Raw genomic sequence first — 24,443 nt, forward strand, 5'->3', positions numbered from 1 at the left:
GTGTTTTGTTTCCAGCTTTTTATTTGGTAACTTGTCTGTAGGCAAGAGCTCCATAAAAGCTGCTTTGTCCCAGGTCTCTGCTGTGGTCTGTCCAAATCATTACTTGATAACTTGGGGCTGATTTCCTGAAGCCCCTCAGGTTCTGAAATCATGCATGATGCTCAGTCTGGGCTTAAAGCTGGGAAGGAACAGGGAAGAGGTTTGACTTTCCTTTAAAAAGGGGAGGGGAGAGTACTAGTGAGGTCCTCTGCACTGCACACATTTTCTTTTGCTACTCCAACCCTTCATCGTTTGCCCCCTGCGGTGGGGAAGGGGATAGGATGCCTGTCATTGCCTTTGCTTTAACTTGTTGGGGGGAGGAGGAGGAGTAAAGCTAAGGAAAGGAAAGTGGAATACAAAGAGCATCTCTGTTGGGATCTGCCTGAATGTCTCACCGTTAAGCACCACCTGGCCAGGAACCAGGTGAGTCAGAAGACTGCACCAAACCAATCCAATACCTGTATGACAGAGTTGCTTTTCCCTGATTCCAGGTCCTTGTGTTTAGTTTACATCTCAAGCACTCCCCAGAGCAACTACACATCAACTTCCACAGGATGCTCGGCTCTCACTGCAACCCAAAACTGCAACTTCTGTGTAAAGCTAAGTCCCTCCTAAGAGTGGCTGCCTTTGGGAATGAGAAAACAGAGTAGGAACTTCTTCCTGGCTCTTTAAGTCTTCATCCTAGCAAGGTTCCACTTCTCTTCCCAATTACTTAACAGAGAAAAGAAAAAAGCAGGAAAAGCCAAAAGGGGCAACAGGCCACAACAGCAGCGGGCCCAGGCCTTAACTTACTCAGCACTTCCTTTGCATCATTTACTCCTTACAGTCCCTGCTTCTGTCTCCAGTCCTTCCCAAAGCTTCCCGTTGACATTTTTTTCAGACAGTAAAAATTCTCTATGGAGAGATTAACTCACAGTGAGGGAGTCATGCCCAAGGCAAAGTTACAATCGAGTCATTTAGGAACACATCAGTGCTGCTTTTCTGTCCCCACGCACAACAATGCCAAGTCCTCAGCACGTTGAGAACCAATTTGACCAAGAAAACTTCTTCCAGCACGACCCTTTCCTTTTTGAACCGTTTGCTGTGTTTGCACTGCCAGACCTCAGCAGTACCAAATGCAGTAAGTGGGGGCTTGCTTTTGAAGTCATCCAGCATTAGCTGTGCATTATTTATTGTGGATTACTCACACCAACGCTGTCGGTCCCCAGGGACTTGGCAAAGCAGCTACAACATTGTTCCTCCTCTGAATTAATCATAGAATGGTTTGGCTTGGAAGGGCCCTCCAAAGGTCATCCAGTCCAACCCCCCTGCAGGCAGCAGGGACATCCTCCACTAGAGCAGGCTGTTCAGAGCCGCCTTCTGCCTAACCTTGAATAGTTCCAGGGATGAGGCCTCAACTACCTTCCTGGGCAACCTGTTCCAGTGTTCCACCCCTCTCATGGTGCAGAACTTGTTCCTAACATCCAATCTCATCTCATTTCAAACCATTGCCTTTCGTGCTATCACTGCAGGCCTTTGCAAACAATCCCTCTGCAGCCTTCTTCTAGCCCCCTTCAGGTACTGGCAGGCTGCTATTAGGTCTGGCTGGAGCCTTCTTTTCTCTGGGCTGAACACCCCCAGCTCCCTCAGCCTGTCCTAGTACCAGAGGTGTTCCAGCCCCCTGATCATTTTTGTGGCCCTTCTCTGGACCTGCTCCATCAGGTCCATGTCCTTCCTGTGTTGAGGGCTCCAGGGCTGGGTGCAGTACTGCAGGTGAGGTCTGACCAGAGTGAAGTGGCAGAATCACTTTGTCAGCCTGCTGGCCAGGCTCCTTTTGATGCAGCCTAGGCTGCCATTGGCTGCTTGTGCTGTAAGTGCACAGTTGGCTCATTTCCAGCTTCTCATCCACCAGCACCCTGAGTCCTTTTCTGCAGGACTGCTCTCACTCTCATCACCCCCAGGCTGGATTGATATCCAGGACTGCCCTGGCCTAGATTGGGAAAAATGAGGCAAACTCACACAGCACAATATTAATGGCACAGAAAGAGGAAGGGCTCAGCAGCCTGGCTAACCAGGAGCAGAGGGGCCAGAGGGCACTTTCCAGAATAGTTGAGTGAAAGAGGAAAACCAAGGTCCAGACAGAAGGTTTGCCTTCAGTGAGGTCTATTTATTAGCCAGGGGAAAAACTAAGGAACACCACGGGATTCCATAGCGCTCCATGTTTGGCCAACATCAGCTGGAGCTAAAAGTTGGTGGGAGCAGTTAAACAGGAGAGTGGTCACTATACCTGGACCTTCAAACACACCACCTTTATAAAATACCTATTTTACATGGGTTAAAAAGAAAATCTCCATGAAAAATGAGTAAATCTTCATAGAAAAAGAATTATCTTGGAGTGGCTGCTTCCCCATCGCCTCTGCTTCCAGACCTCTTGTCCTGGGCAGTGCTGAAAGCCAACAGGGCACTCTGCTGCCTCAGAAGAGCTGAAGGCCAGATTTTATTTTATGGAAGTCATTCTGGGTCCACAACAATCCTCCTGCCACGGGAACACTCAGTTCTGCAGAGCTGGGAGAGAGAGAGAAACAAAGCACATAAGCCTGAGCTGCTTCAGCTCACAAGCACCGAGGGAACTCCGGGAGCGCTTCTAAAGCCCAATGAGTTTTGTTTCCAAATCAAAACGTCACTTCTCATTTTCAGCTGCTGCAAAGCCCTTTGCCAAGGAGCCCCAGAAAGCAGTGCACTGACAGGGGCTTTAAAAGGAAGCTGCTTGGTGACACCCACAGCAGGCTGAGCAGTGTCTGGTTTCAGAAGGTGGCTCGCTGAGCCAGGCGTAAAAACCCTTCCCAGGGCAAAAGCTGCCTGGTTAGGGCAGCAGATCCCAGGGAGCCACTGACATGACTTGCTGACACAGCAGAGGAGGACAGGCAGGTTTGATTGTGTGTTTGCAGCCAGAAGGCACTGCCAAACACAAAGAGCAGCTGGAGAACATACAGAACCCTTCCTCTCCCCAGAGTCTCGCTCTGTGAGGAATGTAAGTGGTGCAGGCCAGGCAAGGGTTCCTCAGCTTCATTTGTGTTACTAGAGTGATGAAGGTGGAAGCTCAATTCTGTCAGTAAAACCAACCTTTGCAAGACCCACCTCAAACATGGTATCTGACACTGAGGAGAGAGAAAGGGACAACCACAGAGTGGTTTGGGTTGGAAGAGATCTCCAAAGCTCATCCAGTCCAACCCCCCTGCAGTCAGCAGGGACATCCTCCACTGCAGTCAGCAGGTTGCTCAGAGCCTTGTCCAGCCTAACCTTGAATAGCTCCAGGGCTGGGGCCTCAACTACCTCCCTGGGCAACCTGTTGCAGTGTACCAGCACCCTCATGGTGCAGAGCTGGTTCCTAACATCCAATCTAAATCTCCCCTCATTTCAAACCCTTGCCCCTCCTCCTATCACTGCAGGCCTCTGGAAACAGTCCCTCTGCAGCCTTCTTGCAGCCCCCTTTAGGTGCTGGAAGGTTGCTCACGGTGTCTTATGAATGTTTTTCACCTTCCATGTCCCTTAAGCCCAAGCATATGCTCATGCACTCCCAGCCACAACCCAGCTTCCTCCAGGACAAAAGCACAACCCCTGCCTCCTCACTCTCTAAACCCTTCAGCACACCTTAAGCACTCCTCTCACCTACCTGCTTATGCATCTCCTCCTCAGGACAACAGACCCCAGTCACCCATGGCCACCAAATGATCACTCCCATTTTTGAACTGTCACTGTGATCCCTACAGCAACTGCAAGTCAGCAACAGCACCCTCAGAGAACTCTGCAAATGGTCCCAAGTGTCCAAATTTGCCCCTTGCTGTCAGGTAAAACTGACACTGGCAGCAAACAAAAAGCTCAGGTCCTTATCACAACCCCCAGAACCTCTGCCTGAGGCTGGCAGCAGCTAGTCAGAGCTTCAGTGGTTGCCACAGCAATGCCGAACACTGACATGACACATGGACCACAAAACTCACCAAAGAACACAACCTTTTAGGGCCAGGGAGGAAGGAACTGCAGGATTCTTCCAAGGCATCACAGGAACTTATGTCTCATGTCAAACCAAACCTCTGACGAGAGAAAACAATTCCTGCAAACAAGGCTGAGGTGTTTGGAAAGCTTTACTTCAAGCTATACACCCAGAGCTCAGTGCCTCTGCCAGATGTTCAGTGCTGGAGTAATTGGTTACATAGCAGAGGCTGCTGCTCAGGGCTCCTCAGAGACAGATCCCTTCTCCTCTAAGGTCAAAACACCTCTCAGACCCTCCCTGTTCAGAGGAAACACTGCCAGAGGCCTTGCAAACAAAGCCAGCACAGAATCATCACAGCTCTCACCCCCCTGTAACAACCCACAGCTCTTCCCCAGGCTGTTGGAAGCTGTCCTGAACTCAGCCTGCTGGTGGGGGAGTTTTTCCTCCCCTGCTCCTCATCATTCATGACTTCACAGACCTGCTGTCATTCCCAGGCCAGGGGCTCAGGGGACAGACAGTGACATCATTCCTTGCCTTTACTGGATGAAGGTTGCCAAGAGCAAGCTCATCACAGCCCCTCTTCAGGAGGGATGAAGCTAGAGCATGGCCAAGCAAAATCATGCTCCTGGATCCCTTGGGATTGAAGGCGGAAAGCTCCTTTTCCACAGCCAGTGCTACCTGGTCCTCCAGACACTTGCCTGCCACCAGGGCTTTTTCCCCAACAAGACAGCTGCAAAGACAGCTAACTATGTGAGAGTGGAGGACAGCCTCAGAACTCACTGGGGCTGGGTGGATCCAGCTCTTGTGGCACTATTTTGCTTCTCTTCCACCCTGCTTGCTGTGGCAAGAGCATGCCTGTCTGTGGGGCAAACCTGCTGGAATCAAATGCATTCATGGCATCCATTCATTAGGTGTCCTCAGCTAAATGTCCTTTCCTTGGTTTGAACCAAACAGTTGTGGATGCTGCTGGAAGCCACAAGGCAAAGAGTCTTGGGCAGTTGGGTATCAGAAAGTATCTATGCTAAGAAACAAGCAAAACCTGTCCCAGCCCTGGAATGTGTGCAGATAACCAAGTTGAGCTGCAGACACACAGGCTGGGCTGGGGTGGCCACTTCACCTGCTCATCCCAACCCACTCTGCAAGAGAAAGTCATCTCCACTTCACCCTCAGGCTGCCTCCACATTCCCCTGGTATCTTCCTGGATTCCTGTCACTTCCTAATAAATCCAGGAACCTCTCTCTCCCCTCAGGAAGGGGAAAAGCCTTTTCCAAAGGCAAAAAAAATCCCAAGCTTAGCACTAATTGCTGCCAGAAGAGAGAAGAGAAAGCTCCAGGGAGACCTAACAGCAGCCTTCCAGTACCTGCAGCAAATTCTGATGGAAGCAGGTTTCCAGACAACTTCCCACTTCCTAGGAGCAACTAATTAACAACCTCCATGGCCAGGCCACCTTGCTGAAATGAGTTCACCTTCAAAAAGGCATCATGCAGCACTCTTTGCAGAAGAGTGTTGTGGAGGCAGCATGAGAAGTGGAGAGAGAGCAGAAACGGAGTATGACCTTTGCTGTTTTCAGTTTCCAGGATGCTACTTTCCCAGCACACTTCTGCTCTGCTTGGCTTAGCTGCTAGCACCTTCCTCCCCAGCAGTGGCTGAACTCAGGGCTAACCCAGGTGATGGTTTATGCACCTGCTGTGTGAATGGGTCTGGTTTTCTCTGCAGTAAGAGCTCAAGAAGTGGAAGTGATTCTGTGCTACACAGAACCCCGTGCAGGTCTGCAATGCAGCAGTTAGTGGGGACTCATTTTGCTTCTGTAACATCATCATGTGGCACTGCACTGCAGCAGGAACCAGCTCTGAGGTGACTGCCTCAGGAATTCAGCCACATCCTGCATGTCCTTTCCCCTCTTATCTCCATGGCATAGGATAAGAACAGAGTATTGTAGGTAAAAAGTGAGCAATAGCCCCAACCTCACCTGCAGGATGCTTACCACAGAATGGGTTGGGTTGGAAGGGACCTCCAAAGGTCATCTGCTTCAAGCCCCTTGCACTCAGCAGGGACATTCTCCACTAGAGCAGCTTGCTCAGAGCCTTGTCCAGCCTGACCTTGGGTATCTCCAGGGATGAGGCCTCAACTACATCCCTGGACAACCTGTTGCTGTGTTCCAGCACTCTCATGGTGCAGAACTTGTTCCTAACATCCAATCTCAATCTCCTCTCATTTCAAACCACTGCCCCTTGTCCTATCACTTTGCAAACAGTCCCTCTGCAGCCTTCCTGTAGCCCCCTTCAGGTACTGGCAGGCTGCTATTAGGTCTCCTTGGAGCCTTCTCTTCTGCAGGCTGAACAACCCCAGCTCCCTCAGCCTGTCCTTGTAGCAGAAGTGGTTACTGGTGACTCAGGCTTTCCCTCTCTCTAAAGCAAGGCTCCTAAAGCAGCTTGTGCTGCTTTCACTGAGGGCTAATTCCATAGCAACATCACAAAACCCCCAAAAGCTGGGGAAAACCAGGTCCCTCCAGCTGTCCACTTGTGGAGATCAGGAGGTTTTGGCACATGTGAGCAAGAGTTCCTAATGCAACTGAGCTTTGCCTCTGCCAGGAACAGAGGAGCTGTGTGCCTTGGCAGACATTTCTGCTCTGGTTGCTGGCAGCTTGCTCTCCAAGTCAAGGTAGGAGCCACAGTCAAGTGTGCAGGCAAGAGCTGTGGCACAGAGCAGGCTGCTTCTTGCCTCTGCTAAGGATCTTCAGCAACACTTCCCACTGCATTGACACAAGTATGGTAGAGAGCAATGACTGGAAATTTGTGTAGCTCAGCTGAGCCTGGAGACCAAGAACCTCCTGGAAATCTTCATCTGCCTCACAGAGTTCCTTCTACCCTACAGAAACAGGTTTGCTCTTCTGAGGACAAACAGGTGGACCTCCAACTACCTGAAAGGAGGCTGTAGTGAGGCTGGTGTTGGCCTCTTCTCCCAAGAAACTAGGGCTAGGAAATGGGTTTAAGTTGTGCCAGGGGAGGTTTAGGTTAGACATGGGGAAAAATTTCTTTGCTGAGGGAGTGGGGAGGTGCTGGAACAGGCTGGCCAGGAAGATGGTGGAGTCAGCATGCCTGGAGGTGTTCAAGAAGCCTGTGGATGTGGTGCTTCAGGACGTGGTTTTGTGGCCAATGGTTGGACTCAATGAGCTTAGAGGTCTTTTCCATCCTTACTGATTCTATCACCTAGCACTGCCCCATAGCCATGGCTCTTCTGTGTGACTTGCTGCTTCTTTCCATACATCCAGAAGCAGGGCTCACCTATGCTAATTGGTTGCCAGCAACAGAATCACAAAGAACTCCTGGAGAGCAAAACCTAGGGAACATTCCCCAGAGGAACTTGAGCTGAGATCAAAGGTCTGAGCTGCCTGTCTCCAGCTATGCTCCAAAGCAGGTGCAAAAGCCAGCAGAAGAGAAGCACAGAGGAACTGTGTTCCCAGCTACCCTCCCCCCTGCCAGCAGCTTGTGAATCAGACACTTGCTGAGGCAAAGGTCAGCCCTGTGGTTAGATGCTCTTGTTGATGTGGGGGGGTTGGTTTTGTGCTTGGAGTTTCTTCTGAAGATCCTTTCAGTACCTGTCTCTGCCAGAACCTCCCAGCAGCTCCACAGCCAGTCAGGATTCCAGCTGCCATGCTGGTGGCACTGTGATGCTTCACCCCTGAAGCATGCTCAAGCAACCAGGGTTTGGGAAACCAGAAAGCTTGCCCATTTTGGACACTGAATGGACTTGCAGGGATCCTAAGGGGTTTTACCTCCCCAAAACTTACCTAATACCCTTATGTGCCCTCAAGCCCTGTGAGGAGAGGCTGAGGGAGCTGGGGTTGCTTAGGCTTCAGGCTCAAGTGTCTGTCCATTCCAGTTCTCCTGGTCACACCTACACTCTGGAGGCTTCCTTGGATTAAAATGCACACAAAGCCATCTCCCACTGTGTATGTGATGGAAAAGTGATCTGACAGTTCATAGCATAGCTCCTTTGACTTCAAAGTGTGAAATAATGACCCTGTGCAAACAGGCTCACCCCTTCCTTCAGTGGCATGGGAGCTTCATTTAGTGGCAAAGGGGATCTAACTACAGCTTCACACAGTACTGCCATCAGTTCCATGGCAACCTGTGCAGATCTGAGGTCAGGTCTGCAGCTTAAATTACCAGCTGCAGCTCTGAACAGGTCCCTCAGCCACACTAACATGCTGTGGCTGAGGATCAGAGCCCCAGCTGGCAGCAGCTGAGTCCTCACATCTGCTGAGCCTGTGCCAATAACTTCCCAGCTGCTAACAGCAGAATCTCAGGATCCTTGCAGTGGTTTCTTCTAGAAAGAACAGGAGGAGGGAAGATGGTAAGATGATAAAGTGGCTTCCCCAAAGGATGCCATGGAAATCCAGTTTTGATGGCAAATGACACCACTGCATTTAACTTCCAGACCCTGCAAGAGACCCAAGGAGTACAAAGCTGAAGTACATTCCCAGAAGGGAATGAGAACAGCAGCAGTTCCAAACAGCAGCTCTCAGACTTGATGACAGGAAAAGATGAAGGAGACAAATGCAGAGGTAGGTGTGGAGTCTGCTCTGTCAGCTTTGAAGGATGACTGACTGCTAGAGCTTTGTGAAGTAGCTTCCTGTGACCCTGGTGAATTGTCTCAGCAATACAGGTAGCAACACTGCTGCCTGACTGCAGCCATCAGGAACACAAGCACAGCCAGACCAAGGCAGCACAAGCAAGCAGGAGGAGTTTCTTGTTCTGGTAGGGGAAGGTGAGAAGAGTTTGTCTGATGCTGGGTTAACCAGAGGGCACAGACCTTACTGGGGAAGGTTACTGCTGTCCCTGTTTCAAGCATGCAGTAAAGAGACAAATCTGCATCCCCTGGTGTGAAACTCTCAGCATATTCACCAGCCCAGTTATGTGCAGCCAATTCCTTCCTCAGGTGTGGCACAAGTCATCTGCAACCAACCACTTCCTGAGGCTGCTTTCTCTCCTCCTCTTCAGAGGCTTTCCCACCAATGCACTTCAGTGTGATTCAGCAAAGCACAGTGTTTTACAGTGACTCCTCCTTGCCATACAAGATGAGCTAGTCTAGGAAAACTGATGCTGGGGGAGGCTGAAGGACTTCCAAGGCTCCTAGTACTGAGTGCTTTCATTGCAAGGCCACAGCTCTTCCTATTCAAGCTATTCATCCCAGTGTCTCACCAGGCAAATTCTGCACCAGCTCTCAGTAGTTTGTTTTGTAACTCCTGCACTGCCAGACTACCAATGCTGAGGGATCAGCAGACTGTGTCTTACTGCCAGCATCAGACAACACTGAGAGCTGTCAGCAGCCTGGGGAGCAAAGTGTTACACCAGCACTGCAAAGGTCTGGGGCTGCGGAGGGGTCTGGAGCACAGCCCTGTGAGGAGAGGCTGAGGGAGCTGGGGTTGCTTAGCCTGGAGAAGAGGAGGCTCAGGAGAGGCCTTATTACTCTCTACAACTACCTGAAGGAAGGTTGTAGCCAGGAGGGGGTTGGTCTCTTCTCCCAGGCAACCAGCACCAGAACAAGAGGACACAGTCTCAAGCTGTGCCAGGGGAGGTTTAAGCTGGAGGTGAGGAGAAAGTTCTTCACAGAGAGAGTTGTTAGCTGTTGGAATGTGCTGCCCAGGGAGGTGGTGGAGTCACCATCCCTGCAGGTGTTCAAGAGGGGATTGGAGGTGCCATGGTTTAGCAGTCATGAGGTGTTGGGTGACAGGTTGGACGTGATGACCCTTGAGGTCTTTTCCAACCTGATTGATTCTGTGATTCAGTCAAACAGACACAAAAGGAAATCTAACCCTTAATTCTTCCCAGCATGCAGTACAAGGCACATGGCTCAGTGGCAAGATCCTGCCCATGCCATTACTCACTTTGCATTGGGAGTCTTCCACTCATCTCTCACTGGCTGGTCAAGCAAGGACATGATGGAGTAATTGTCCAGCAGGAGGCCGTCGGGGTCATCCGTCTGACCCGGGAGCTTCCCAAGGGGAAAGTCTTTCCATCGTACATCCTCTGGGAAAGAGCAGCACATGGACAACAAGTCAGAGAGCCCCAGAGAGACTTTCAAAACCCAAGATCCCCCCCTCAAGCCCACAAACACCATCTCATGCAACTCAGCCAGTCAGCAAAAATGACCAGTCTCAGGCAGCCAGCCCAACTCAGCCTGAAGCCCAGCTCCAACTCAGTCCTGTTCCCAGCTTTACTCTCTCTTCCCAAAGAAGTCACCGAGGTATGAGAGACAACAGGGAGACCCCTGAAGTCAGGTAGCACCCTGTAACTGACACAGTGCAGCTCTTCAAAACCTCTGTGAGACAATCCATGGCCAGCAGATTGAGAGAGGTGATTCTGCCACTTTGCTCTGCTCTGGTGAGACCTCACCTGCAGCACTGTGTCCAGCTCTGCAGCCCTCAGCACAGGAAGGACATGGACCTGAGGGAGCAGGCCCAGAGGAGGGACACAAAAACGAGCAGGGAGCTGGAACACCTCTGCTGCGAGGACAGGCTGAGGGAGCTGGGGGTGTTCAGCCTGGAGAAGGCTCCAGGCAGACCTAACAGCAGCCTACCAGTACCTGAAGGGGGCTACAAGGAGGCAGCAGAGGGACTGTTTGCAAAGGCCTGCAGGGACAGGACAAGGAGCAATGGTTTGAAAAGAGAGAAGATTGGAAGTTAGGCACAAGTTCTGCACCATGAGGGTGGTGGAACACTGGAACAGGTTGTCCAGGGAGGTAGTTGAGGCCCTGGAGCTATTCAAGGTCAGGCTCTGAGCAACCTGCTCCAGTGGAGGATGTCCCTGCTGAGTGCAGGGGGATTGGACTGGATGAGCTTTGCAGGTCCCTTCTAATCCAACTCCATGATTTTAAGCAGTTTGGGAAAGCCTGACCTATAAATAACTAACTGAATGAAGCAGTAACAAATGCTCCTGGAAAAAGTACTCCCAAGGTTTGAAGGGTTTAAGAGAGATGACTCCTGGACTTAAACAGAAGACTGGAACCCCCAGTCTTCAGTGATTTGGCATTTAGATGATCCTGAAGCACACTTTCATTCCAGCCAGGGCTAGGGGGTTGATCTGCCTCTGCATTTCAATCAACACTTGCCAGTGACAGAGACTAAGTCTTACAAAGGCATTTTGTACCTGCACTGATCTGCCAGGGAGACCCCTGCAGCGCTGCTCTTTTCTCAGCAATGGCCACCATGTTGCCAGAATGGGCAAGTCCTTCCAAAGGATTTGCTTCAGTCACCATCTCTTCCTCCTTTTCCTCCACCTCTTCTACGCCGTCATCTCTCTCCAGCACATCTTCTTGTTGCTCTACAGTCTGCCCCTGAGTTTTAACCTGATTGTCCTGCCTGGCCCTCCACTGCAAGTTCTCTATAGTGTAAATTGGCTGTTCACTGCCATCTGAAGAGGTGCCTGGGCTGGACACAGGGCCAACTCCTTCTGTGTAAACCGAAGTGAGGTAGAGGAGTTTCTTCTGTGAAGAACGTGACAGGGGAGGTGTCGTGGTGGTGAGGATCCTAGGGAGGGAAAGGGCAATGCAGAAGTCTTAAAAGCAAACAACACTCCAGGTGAAGCTCTAAGCCATCTGAGCAGCCTTTTGTGCTTCCTGAGGCCAGCTTGCCCACGTATCTCCTGGTTACTCCCTGATGGGTGGAAGTTGGAACACTCCCTCTCCCTGATTAGAATTAAGGATGTGGGAGACTCTCAGTGAATTCCTGACTCGCTGCTGGCATGTGGAAAACTTATCACCTCTTTAAGCAGTCACATCTCTGCTATCAGGTCACTTCTGAGCAGGCTGCAGCTTGAGACTGTGTCCTCTTGTTCTGGTGCTGGTTGCCTGGGAGAAGAGACCAACCCCCACCTGGCTACAACCTCCCTTCAGGTAGTTGCAGACAGCAATGAGGTCTCCCCTGAGCCTCCTCTTCTCCAGGTTAAGCAACCCCAGCTCCCTCAGCCTCTCCTCACAGGGTTTGTGCTCCAGGCCCCTCACCAGTTTTGTTGACTTTCTCTGGACATGTTCCAGTGCCTCAACATCTTTCCTAAACTGAGGGTCCCAGAACTGGACACAGGACTCAAGGTGTGGTCTGACCAGTGCTGAGTACAGGCCACACCTTGAGTGTATCTCCCCAGACAATCTGCACTTTCATTCTGAAGGTGCAATCATTTTGAATTCTCCTCCTTCTTCCTTGTGGAAGCCACAAGCAGGTGAGCAGCAACAAGCAAAGCTTTCTGTGCACCTGCCACCATCTCTACTAGGTGCAAAGGAAGGGAAAGCAACACTGCTGAGCCAGCAGTGTGCCCAGGTGGCCAAGAGGGCCAATGGCATCCTGGCCTGCATTAGGAATAGTGTGGCCAGCAGGAGCAAGGAGGTCATTCTGCCCTGGACTCAGCACTGGTTAGGCCACACCTTGAGTCCTGTGTCCAGTTCTGGGGCCCTCAGTTTAGGAAAGATGTTGAGTTGCTGGAAGGTGTCCAGAGAAGGGCAGCAAAGCTGGGGAGGGGTCTGGAGCACAGCCCTGTGAGGAGAGGCTGAGGGAGCTGGGGTTGCTTAGCCTGGAGAAGAGGAGGCTCAGGGGAGACCTTCTTGCTCTCTACAACTACCTGAAGGGAGATCATAGCCAGGTAGGGGTTGGTCTCTTCTCCCAGGCACCCACCAACAGAACAAGAGGACACAGTCTCAAGCTGTGCCAGGGGAGGTTTAGGCTGGATGTTAGGAAGAAGTTCTTCATAGAAAGAGAGATTGGCCATTGGGATGTGCTGCCCAGGGAGGTGGTGGAGTCACCATCACTGGAGGTGTTTAGGAAGAGACTGGCTGGGGTGCTTGGTGCCATGGTTTAGTTGATCAGATGGTGTTGGGTGATAGGTTGGACTCGATGATCTCAAAGGTCTTTTCCAACCAATTCAATTCAATTCAATTCAATGCAATTCAATGCAATGCAATTCAATTCATCACAAGGGAACTGGCCAAAGCTGCTACAAGACCACTGTTTGCTGCCCCTCACCTAGGTCACACAATGACACTTACATCTGCAGAAGGTGTGGAGTTGCCCAGCAGGGAGCTTCCAAGCAGTTCTCAGTCAGTCTGAGCCACTGCAGAGGAACTCTGTGGAGAAACAGCTCCTTCCCCGTCAGCTGCTTGTTGCATTGTTGTTTCTTCTTCCCTTCAATGAACATCACAAAACAGTCAAACACCCCCAAAAAATCATCAAACTGTGCCCTTCATCACTTTGCATTTTCACTGGGACACTCATCCCAAAAAAGCTGGCAATCCAACCCCAGCACAGGACCAGCTCTACTGACCAAATACATCAAGGCTGTCCCAGGGGACTTGCCAATGCACTGACAGACAGCTTAACTCCACAAGGTGTGACCACAGGGAGGGGCAGACATCCTCAGGATGCTTCTGTGCACACCACTCCAGACAAGAAAGCCACAGGATGTGTCTGCACAGCATTGTCTCAGATAATTGGAGGCTTGATGGGGTGCTTGGTGCCATGGGTTAGTTGTTTAGGTGGGTTGGATTGGTTGATGGGTTGGACACGATGATCTTGAAGGTCTCTTCCAACCTGGTCTGGTCTGGTCTATTCTATTCTCCTCTCCTCTCCTCCTCCATTCTCCTCTCCTCCTCCATTCTCCTCTCCTCCTCCATTCTCCTCTCCTCTCCTCCTCCATTCTCCTCTCCTCTCCTCCTCCATTCTCCTCTCCTCTCCTCCCCCATTCTCCTCTCCTCTCCTCCTCCATTCTCCTCTCCTCTCCTCCTCCATTCTCCTCTCCTCTCGTTCTCCTCTCCTCCTCCATTCTCCTCTCCTCTCCTCCTCCATTCTCCTCTCCTCCTCCATTCTCCTCTTCTCTGTTCTCCTCTCCTCCTCCATTCTCCTCTCCTCTGTTCTCCTCTCCTCTCCTCTATTCTATTCTATTCTATTCTTAAATGCAGTACTCTGCTCCTGGGACTGGAGATCATTCTGGAGAGCTCATTCATGAGGAGACTTCACATCTGGCAGCGACTGCCATCAGGGATGACTGAAAGCATCAACCATCAACCCGTGGCTGCCACAGATACTGGCAAAATCTTAGTGCAGACTGACCCAGACTGGGAGAGAACAGAAGAGGAGGCAAAATTAACCAGCTGGAAGCCTCCTCAGGGATATGCTCTACTGCAGTGAAACAGCCTTGTTAACAGAATTCCTGTGACAGGCTTTGAATAATTAAAGCTCTTCTGTGCACCTCTCTCTGGAGGGGAAAGATCCAGCCTGTCAATTTAAGCAGTTCCAAGGAGTCAGCAACAGAAATAAAAGAGGTACTTATTACTCTTGTGCAAGTTTGGAAGGCCCAAAAAATCCTGTGCTAAAGGCAAGACTTCAGTGAGGAAGGACCTGGGCACAAGGAGCTCATCACAGGTTGCATGGAACATCTTTAACTGTTACCTGCTGTTATTTCCTACAGGCACTAGTTATCTGGAAAGAACAGCTCTTTAAGGGCCTGATCCTTCAGGGGGTTTCCTGTCTTAAGTAGGCTACAGCAAAGCTGCCAAAACCTCTCCCAGTTTTCTGCTAAGAAATGCCTGACACAGCCAGCAGGCTGGGAAGTGGGAGAAATGCAACAGTAAAGGCTTCACATTCACATGGCCAAACATTCCACATTCACACCTCTGCTGTGAGGACAGGCTGAAGGAGCTGGGCTTGATCAGCCTGGGGAGAGAAGACTCCAGGGAGACCCAATAGCAGCCTGCCAGTACCTGAAAGGACTACAAGCAGGCTGCAGAGGGACTGTTTGCAAAGGCCTGCAGTGAGAGGACAAGGAGCAATGGCTTGAAATGAGAGAAGATTGGAAGTTAGGCACAAGTTCTGCACCATGAGGGTGGTGGAACACTGGAACAGGTTGTCCAGGGAGGTAGTTGAGGCCCTGGAGCTATTCAAGGTCAGGCTCTGAGCAACCTGCTCCAGTGGAGGACGCCCCTGCTGACTGCAGGGGGTTGGACTGGATGACCTCAGGAGGTCCCTTCCAACCCAAACCATTCTAGGATTCTACAACTGTTAATAATGAGGTGATTTGTACTTCCCATCTAAAGGTCACACCGCTCTCCCAGCTTCCCCAGCAGCACAGAAGACAACACTTTCACAGAGAGAGGCTCCAGACACCCTCACCAGCATTTGCTTTGGCAGCGGCAGCCAGCATCTCAGCAATCCAGTCGATCAAGAACTGCGGGCGGAGCTTGGAGAAGTCAGAACATTCCTTCAGCTCCAGGAACATCCTCTCCAGCAGGATCTGGGTAAAGCCCCGGGAAAGGAGGCCTGAGAGCAAAGGCTGCCAGAAGTAGTAGAAAGCCTCAGGAATTCTGAAGTGCCACATGTCTTTATTTGCTGCAAGGAGAAGGGAGAAAGAGAAGCTGAACGTCACTGCTCTGCGGTGTTTGGTGAAGTAGAGAGCTGTTGGCCTTTGGAATGTGCTGCCCAGGGAGGTGGTGGAGTCACCATCCCTGGAGGTGTTCAGAATGGGACTGGATGTGGCACTTGGTGCCATGGTTCAGTAGGCATGAGGTGTTAGGTGACAGGTTGGACTTGATGGTCTTTGAGGTCCCTTCCAACATTATTGATTCTGTGAGAAGTGTGACACTTGCTACAGATTAAAGGATTTCAGCTTGGATTTTAGTGATAGGCCAAGGGGCAATGGCTTGAGATGAGGTAAGAGGAGATTTACAGTATCACAGTATAACTAAGGTTGGAAGAGACCTCAAAGATCATCGAGTCCAACCTGTCACCACAGACCTCATGACTAGACCATGGCACCAAGTGCCACGTCCAATCCCCTCTTGAACACTTCCAGGGACGGTGACTCCAACACCTCCCTGGGCAGCACATTCCAATGACTAATGACTCTCTCAGTGAAGAACTTTCTCCTCACCTCCAGCCTAAACTTCCCCTGGCACAGCTTGAGACTGTGTCCCTTTATTCTGAATTAGATTGGATATTAGGAACAAGCTCTGCACCATGAGGGTGGTGGAACACTACAACAGGTTGCCCAGGGAGATAGTTGAGGCCTCATCCCTGGAGATACCCAAGGTTAGGCTGGACAAGGCTCTGAGCAACCTGCTCTAGTGGAGGATGTCCCTGCTGAGTGCAGAGGGGTTGGACTGGATAACCTTTGGAGGTCCCTTCCAGCCCAAACCATTCTGTGATTTTATTCTGAGCTCACTGGCTTTAGGGTGTTTTCTGGGATCCTCCCTGAGCCTATGCTAGGGAAGTAAAACAAGCAGCCAACTGATAATTAACACTCAATGAAAGCACAAACTACAATGCCTGACCTAATCATGCAGTAAACCACAGGAAAAATCTACTGGGGTTGCTAATCTCTTTCCAGTTTCATCTCATTTAGAATAGAGTATTCTGCTTGCTGAGGAGCAAGGAATCTTAGAATCATAGAATCAGGAAGGTTGGAAAAGACCTCAGAGATCATCAAGTCCAACCTGTGATGAAAAGCTGCTCTGTCTAGAAACACACTGCAAGAGAAGAAACACTGAGCAGAGCAACACAGAACCAAAAAGCTCCTAAGTTTTTACTGCTCTGATACAATCACAGACATCTAAGGCTCTTTCCTGGAAAGTCCTCTGGTTGGTGTTTCCAAGCAGTGCCAGGGAAGCAGCCAAATCAGGGATTTTCTTTGTCTCTAGAGGCCTCTTGCAGATAATCCATGCAACTCCACACACACAGTTAGCAGCATGGAACTAAGATGCAGCTGGTGAACAAAAACCCCCAAGCATTTAGATTTGCTTCTAACCTTCAGTGTAGAAAAGGAACTGGTGGGAGTTCATTAAATCAATTAACTGCTGCAGGTAAGGGCAGGAGATGGAAGCTTTGAAGGACATTTTGGGCAGGCAGCATTCGGTGCTGGAGAGTTCTCATGGCAAGAGATGCATGCATAAAGCCATTGCTAAGCATGGCCATAAAGAGGCCTGCAAAACAGGGCAAGCAGTGTTTAAGACCTTAGATCTATCAAAAGTGTGCAGAGAATGACAGATTTCAATGTAATGAGAGGATAAAACCCCAAACCAACAGACTTGGCCACAACACTTAGCTATGCACTTTTCACTCCAGTGCTGCCCAGAACACTAACCTTCATGCTTGATGTTTAGCATCTCCAGACACTCCATCTTGGGGATGAGAAAGCCATCATAGAGAAGAACCTCAGCCACTGCCTCCCTAGAGCAACCAGAGAGTTTGATTAATGCCACCTCCCCCTCCAAGCACCAAAACACTGCTTGCACCAGTGCTGAAACAGGTTTGAGAGCCATAGGGCTGGAATGCTAAGGAGGTGATGCAGCTTGGTGCAAGACACTTAAGTCCTGTGCCAGATTTGGGCTGGACATATCCCACTAGACTTGAAGGGAACGTGCAGCTGTGCCAAGGGGGACAGAATGAGAACCTGGGAGGAAATATTGCAACTTGAGGAGGCAAATAGCTTAGTATTTCAAAAGCACAGAGCAGGTTGCCCAGGGAGGATGCCCCCTCCATGGAGGTGCTCAAGGCCAGGCTGGATGAGGCCTTGAGCAACCTGGGCTGGTGGAAGGTGATCCAGCAGCCCATGGCAGGGGGGGTTGGAACTAGATGATCTTGGTGATCAAACCCAAACCATTCCATGAATCTATGAATATCACTTAGCAAAACATAAGGACAGAAGCCTACACACTGCAGTAGCACTGAAGCATCTCAACTGCTCATCCCCAATAACAGCTTTTCAGCAGGAAAGATGCTCAGAAAGGCACTTTTGGACTAACAGAAGGTGTTTAACGGAACACAACAACTGTGCAGATTCCTCCCAAGCTAGAGGTGGTGCTGGGGGTGGAATGGTTACTTTACAAGTCTTCTCTACACCTGCCACACCAGAGTTTCCTGTTGGAAACAGCAATGCAAAAAAAGGCTGCCACATTCTGGTGACAGCACCCTACAGCACTGCACTGAGGCAGCTTCCAGCCACACTTGAACTCAAACTCCTTGAACTGTTTCAGAGGTGCCAGGCTGATTGCAGGAAAGCAAACTCCTGGTTGCTTGCCCAGTAACCAGTAACTCCTGGTTACTTGCCCACAACAAAGCAGGCCTGCAGAGGCTCCCCCCAGTATGCTGCTCTCAGTATTTGCTTAGGGGCATCCTTTAGAACCATGAGGAAAAACACCCAGAAAGCACAGAAGAGGCCAAGTATTGCCCTGCAGTTTAGAGGCATTCCAAAGGTTACTGTGAAATCAGTCCCCACAAAATTGTTGGGAGGGCTTCTGAAAACACCAAAGATGCTGACATGCCTTGGGGCCAGCACAGCTCAGTCAGGAACAACACCCTGGAGGTTGTAGACACAGGAAACATTATCCAATGTGGATGAACAACTTGGCCCTCAGAGATGCTCAGGATATCAACCACCTGCTTGCTCTATTTAATCAGCAAAAAGGCAGTGCAGCAGGTCTACAGGCCCAGCTCTGCACTGTACCTCTCACCCCAGTTCTTTATCAGAGCTGTACCTGTTCTCTTGCATCAGGTCTTTGATCTGAGCCAGAATCCAGTCTACTTCTGAAGAGGAATCAGACCACGCTTCTCGAGACTTGGGAAGAGCCTGAGCAGCCTGCATAGCCTGAGGGAAGGAGAGCTCCAAACATTAACAGCAAACATGCTCCAGTGGTGAAGAGAAAGGCACTGCTACAAACAGCTGGAAATGCCACAGGCACTTCATCAATGGCACTTCAAAAAAGCTCACAGAAGTTGCCCTTCCTGGGGGGATGTTAAGAATTAATCTAAGTCACGCCACACGTGGAAAAGGCCTGGAGGAAAAAGGCAGCAGCACCGAGGTGTCAGAGTCCTCCTCCTGGTTCTAAACCTTCCCCTCCCTGGCTTCAGCACAAACCAGGACAGACTCATTCTGAATTATTAACTCCACAGGAGGGGTGGGGATGTGGTTGCCTCCTCAGGGTAAGGTTTTGCCTCCTCAGGATAAGGTTTTGCCAGCCACGTAGGTCAAAATGTCAAATCAACACAGCCCTCCAGGCAGCTGAAAGCATCTGATGAGTAGGAGCACTACACAAAACAGGCCAGCAGGTTGTACCAAGAATGGAAGAGAGGCTTTTGGAGGTTAGCACTCCTCCAAAGCTAGTGGTTTTTTTGGTTTGATATACACCTTACCTGAGTCTGTCCAGCAAAGCAAGGCACACCTTCTGTTATGCCCAGAACCTTCCCAAGTGGCAAGAAAGGGAGAACAAAAGGGGATCCCTGTACTCAGCACTGGTTAGGCTACACCTTGAGTACTGTGTCCAGTTCTGGGCCCCTCAGTTTAAGAAGGACACTGAGACACTTGAGTGTATCCTGAGTAGGGCAGTGAGGCTGGGGAGAGACCTCAAGCACAGCCCTGTGAGGAGAGGCTGAGGGAGCTGGGGTTGTTTAGCCTGGAGGCTCAGGGGAGACCTTCTTGCTCTCTACAACTCCCTGAAGGGAGGCTGTAGCCAGGTGGGGGTTGGTCTCTTCTCCCAGGCAACCAGCACCAGAACAAGAGGACACAGTCTCAAGCTGTGCCAGGGGAGGTTTAAGCTGGAGGTGAGGAGAAAGTTCTTCACAGAGAGAGTTGTTAGCCATTGCAATGTGCTGCCCAGGGAGGTGGTGGAGTCACCATCCCTGGAGGTGGTCAAGAGGGGACTGTATGTGACACTTGGTGCCATGGTTTAGTAGCCATGAGGTGTTGGGTGACAGGTTGGACTTGATGATCCTTGAGGTCTTTTCCAACCTTATTGACTCTCTGATTCCTGCAGTTGTATGAAATAAATTCCTGGCAACTTAGTCCCACTGGCACTCAGGCATCTGGCCAAAAGCACCAGTCCTTCAGATGGGGCAAGGATGGCAAGACTTCAGGCCCCAAGCAGGAAAGGAGGAGAATCCAAAGGGGCAGGATCAGACTGTGCTTACCCGAAACTGCTCATTCTTGTAGGATATCAGCACATCTCTGACTTTCTCTAGGAATAAACAGAAATAAATCATTTCATCAGGGAATGTATCAACTGTAGAAGGGGAATTTAGGAGATTTTTAATCTGGACAAGCTGCTTACTTCTGCTGAAGGTAGACTCAAGGAAGCTTCTCAAACAAAGTGATACATTCTGTGGTTCTGTGAATCCACCGTGGCCCAAAGACCAACCCCAAAACCTATGCTGAAGGATTGTCAGGGCTAGAAGATGACACTTTCCAACAGCTTTCTCTAGCTTGGGACACATCTAATCATAGAATTGTCAGGGTTGGAAGGAACTTCAAGTATCACACAGTTCCAACCCCCCTGCCATGGGCAGGGACACCTCACACTACAGCAGGTTGCTCACAGCCACATCCAGCCTGGCTGCAAACACCTCCAGGCAGGAGGCTTCCACCACCTCCCTGGGCAACCTGTGCCAGGCTCTCACCACCTTCATGGGGAATCCAATCTGAATCTACCCATTTCTATTTTTTTTCCATCCCCCCCCAGTCCTATCCCTCCCTGACACCCTCAAAAGTCCCTCCCCAGCTTTCCTGTAGGCCCCTTCAGATACTGGAAGGCCACTGTTAGGTCTCCTTGTATCTGCCATTGTTGTAGGGACGCTTACCATGGAACTCCTTGTGTTTCTCACAGTCCTCATGCTGTGGGTTTGGCATCTCCCATGCATCACTGTCCAACTCTGCATTTGCTTCCATCCCTTGCTGCTCCTCTTCATCCTCATCCTCACTTTCTTCACAGAAGTTATTCCCCAGCTGACGGCTCCAATACGTCTTGCGTAGCCAGTCCAGCACAACATCACAACCTACGGCAGAGCACAAAACATTCTCTTCTCAGAGAGCTTTCCTTTGGTCTTCAGAATGAAATCAAATAGGGGGCACACTGCTGTCTTGCACTGTGACAAGACATGCTGTTGAACCTCCAGACCCCATTCAACTCCATTAATGAGAATGGGAACAAGTGTTTAAGAAACACAACCAAAGAAACCCCATCCACAACTCCGTACGTCAGGCCTCACTCACTGGCTTTTTGGCAGCAACAGAGAAAGATTGGACATCTCTGCAGCACTACAGCTTGCTCAAGTTAGAATAGAATAGAATAGAATAGAATTAACCAGGTTGGAAAAGACCTTTGAGATCATCAAGTCCAACCTATCACCCAACACCATCTAATCAACTAAACCATGGCACCAAGTGCCTCATCCAGGCTCTTCCTAAGCACCTCCAGTGATGGTGACTCCACCACCTCCCTGGGCAGCACATTCCAATGGTCAATCTCTCTTTCTGGGAAGAACTTCTTCCTAACATCCAGCCTAAACCTCCCCTGGCACAGCTTGAGACTGTGTCCTCTTGTTCTGGTGCTGGTTGCCTGGGAGAAGAGACCAACCCCCACCTGGCTACAACCTCCCTTCAGGTAGTTGCAGACAGCAAGAAGGTCTCCTCTGAGCCTCCTCTTCTCCAGGCTATGCAACCCCAGCTCCCTCAGCCTCTCCTCACAGGGCTGTGCTCCAAACCCCTCCCCAGCTTTGTTGCCCTTCTCTGGACACCTTCCAGCACCTCAACATCTTTCCTGAACCGAGGGGCCCAGAACTGGACACAGGACTCAAGGTGTGGCCTAACCAGTGCTGAGCACAGGGGCAGAATGACCTCCCTGCTCCTGCTGGCCACACTGCTCCTGATCCAGGCCAGGATGCCATTGGCCTTCTTGGCTACCTGGGCACACTGCTGGCTCATGTTCAGCTGCTCTCAACCAGCACCCCCAGTTCCCTTTCTGCCTGGCCAGTCTCCAGCCACTCTGACCCTAGTTTAAGCAGAAACTAAGTGTCAGCAGTGTTCTGATGAGAAAAATCAGCCAGCTCTCTAGTCTCAGCATGGTCAACACAGTATCTGTAACAACTGCACTGCTTTTTCTTTTTTCTACAGAGACTACACCAACCATCCATGAGCTCACTGTTGCACTGCTGTTTCACTACCTACTTCAACTTCAGGAGCCTGCTGAAGGTTATTTAACTGGCTCCTCAGTGCTTAGTCTGGAATTCCTTCAAACACCATGAGCTGGTCATTCACTCAGCCTTGCAGTACCTGTCTGCATTTCTCTCTACATGAGGTTTCTCAGACTCTGAGGTTTCTCTAAACCAGGAAAAGCATTACCTCCTTCCCTGACATGCACTCCCTGTGCTGTAAAGCAGCAGGAGGGACAAACTACACTTCCCTGTATTTTTTCAGGGGAAAGAGAAAGCTCCTGAACGCCTGCCCTGTGATGCACCAAGCCTGGAACCACTGCACACAGTTCAGCTACCTCCAGTGGGCATCAGCCAAGCTTCCTGGTGTCTCACACCACAATTCTCCTTGCCAGGACTAGTCCACTTGCCCACCCTGCAGTGCCCCAAAACAGAGAGTGGTTCCCCTCAGGGCCTGTGGCACGAGCACAGCCACCCCAAACGCCCGCTGGCAGCACTCACCCTTACGGCACAGGGCCAGCGGCGGCAGCTTCCCGTGGGTCAGCTCGTGACGGAGATCCACCACCCAGATGGGGATGTCCACCTGGAAGAACAGCCACAGCCATTACCCCACAGCTCCCATCACACCACAACTGTCTGCAGCCCCACAAGGCTGCAGAGAGCCTCTACCCGGGCAGGAATAGCCTGCTCCAGCTCACTCCTGCACTGCACTCCCCCTGCTTCCCACTTCCACTCCGCTCACCCAGAGCTGTTGACAGACAATGCAGACGCTCTCTGGATGCACAGAAGGTATCAGCTAAGTCTAAGGGAACATTTACCTCTTTGGCTAACTGTCGCAGAGGAATGCTGACCATTTTCTGCTTCCTTTCTGTGATCAAGTTGACAAACCTGCATGCAGATTACAGGAAGGATAAACACCCATCAGGAGCTGAAGAGAAACTTGGCAGCTCTGAGACAACCCCCCCCCAAGTGTGCTCCCAGAGATGCCAAGTGGAATCGAGACAGCCCAACGCTGCTGCCCACCAACATCTTTCTCTCTCAGCACACAGACCCTCAGAGCCCTACCTTACAAGAGCCAGCCCATAAGAGAGGATGAGCTCATGAGACTTCAGTTTGCCAGAGGAATCTAGGACCTTGCAACGAATCAGTTCAGTGGTGCAATCCACTGCCAGAGGCATTTTGGGACCATACCTGCAGAGGAAGGAAAAACAGGTGATCAGTCTCACAGGAACCCACTCCCCATGAAAAAAAAAACAACCAACCAACCAAAGCTGCTTTTTGTGCTCTGTGGTACCATACAGCCTGAGAAACCATGCAAAAAGAGAGCAGTAAAGGCTCTATCAAGAAGGCTTTCATTTGGGACAGAATGATTACATGGCTACTCCTAATCATATGTTAAATGGGTACTTACTGATGTGCAAAGGACATGTGGAATATAGAGAATAGGAATAGAATAGAATAGAATAGAATAGAATAGAATAGAATAGAATAGAATAGAATAGAATAGAATAGGAATAGAATAGAATAGGAATAGAGCAGGTTGGAAGAGACCTTTGAGATCATCGTGTCCAACCTATCATCCAAAAGCCTTATAAGACGCCATGGCCTTGTGTATGGATACAGCAGGGGCAACACAAACAGGAAAAGGTAGTCTGGGGACCCTGGGTATGCTCACGGCAGCGCTCCGCCTTGAGAAAGCAGCCTGGGGAGCTGGGAGCACGCACGGCTTCTGCCTGCCCTGGTGCCAGCCTGTTTCGGGCATACTCTGCAGACCCGAAGCCCGCTGCAGAAAGGGACCCTGCAAGAGGCAGCTGCTCGCCCGGCAGCACCGGCGATCGGCACACACGCAACGCCGGCCGCGGAGCCGCAGCGGGGAGCTGCGTTACCAGGTCCCGGGCGCCCTGCAGGCCCAAGGCAGCGAACAGCCGGAGCGGAGTGAACAGAGACGGCAGCCTGGACGGCCAGAGAGGAGTCGCTGCCCGCGGCGTGCGGCACGTACCGGCTCTTCCAGGCCGAGACGCGGTCCAGCGCTTCCTGCTGCAGGCGGCTGTCCCCGCAGTACAGCCCCACCATCACCTGGTCCCACTCTGCCCTGCCCCGCCACGCCACCACAGTCCGCAGCGGCCTGGGCCGCTTGCGGGCCGGGGACGACCCCCGCCGCCCGCGGCGCAAGGCCGGCCCGGTGCGCCCGGCCGTGCCGCGCCCCGCCGCGCTGCCCCTCGCCATACCGCCGCCGTCCGCCATGCCGCGACACCCCCCCCCCGCGTCTTCCGCTGCCCGCCCCGGGGCGGAGCGTCAAGCGGCCGCTTCCGGGGCGTGCTGCGGGGCGGCTGCGGGGGTGCTGGGCGCTTCTTGGGGGGTTTGGGGCTCGCCCGAGGGGTCCCCAGTGTTCGGGGGCTTCCTGCAATGGATGGAGGCCGAGGGGCGCCCGGGCTGTGCTGAGCCCGGTGCAGGACGTGCCCCGCTTCGTGC

The 24,443-nt window shown here is 51.3% G+C and overlaps 1 protein-coding gene across 1 annotated transcript; it reads right to left on the minus strand.

Moving 5' to 3' along the window:
• Positions 1-8: 8 nt before the first annotated feature.
• On the minus strand, positions 9-24,215 carry LAS1L (LAS1 like ribosome biogenesis factor). Its single transcript, XM_068157461.1, has 13 exons — positions 23,971-24,215; positions 23,037-23,162; positions 22,790-22,859; positions 22,473-22,554; positions 20,622-20,816; positions 19,956-20,002; positions 18,527-18,636; positions 17,134-17,219; positions 15,168-15,383; positions 13,049-13,184; positions 11,161-11,540; positions 9,900-10,041; positions 9-2,583 (listed from the first exon to the last, which is right to left on the minus strand). Exons 1-13 carry the CDS (start codon positions 24,213-24,215, stop codon positions 2,493-2,495), a joined length of 1,926 nt encoding a protein of 641 aa, XP_068013562.1. The 3' UTR covers positions 9-2,492.
• Positions 24,216-24,443: the final 228 nt, after the last annotated feature.

This window comes from Melanerpes formicivorus, unplaced genomic scaffold (assembly GCF_026170545.1).
Source record: "Melanerpes formicivorus ecotype bairdi unplaced genomic scaffold, bMelFor1.0.p_v2 SCAF_37, whole genome shotgun sequence".
Taxonomy (NCBI): Eukaryota; Metazoa; Chordata; class Aves; order Piciformes; family Picidae; genus Melanerpes; species Melanerpes formicivorus.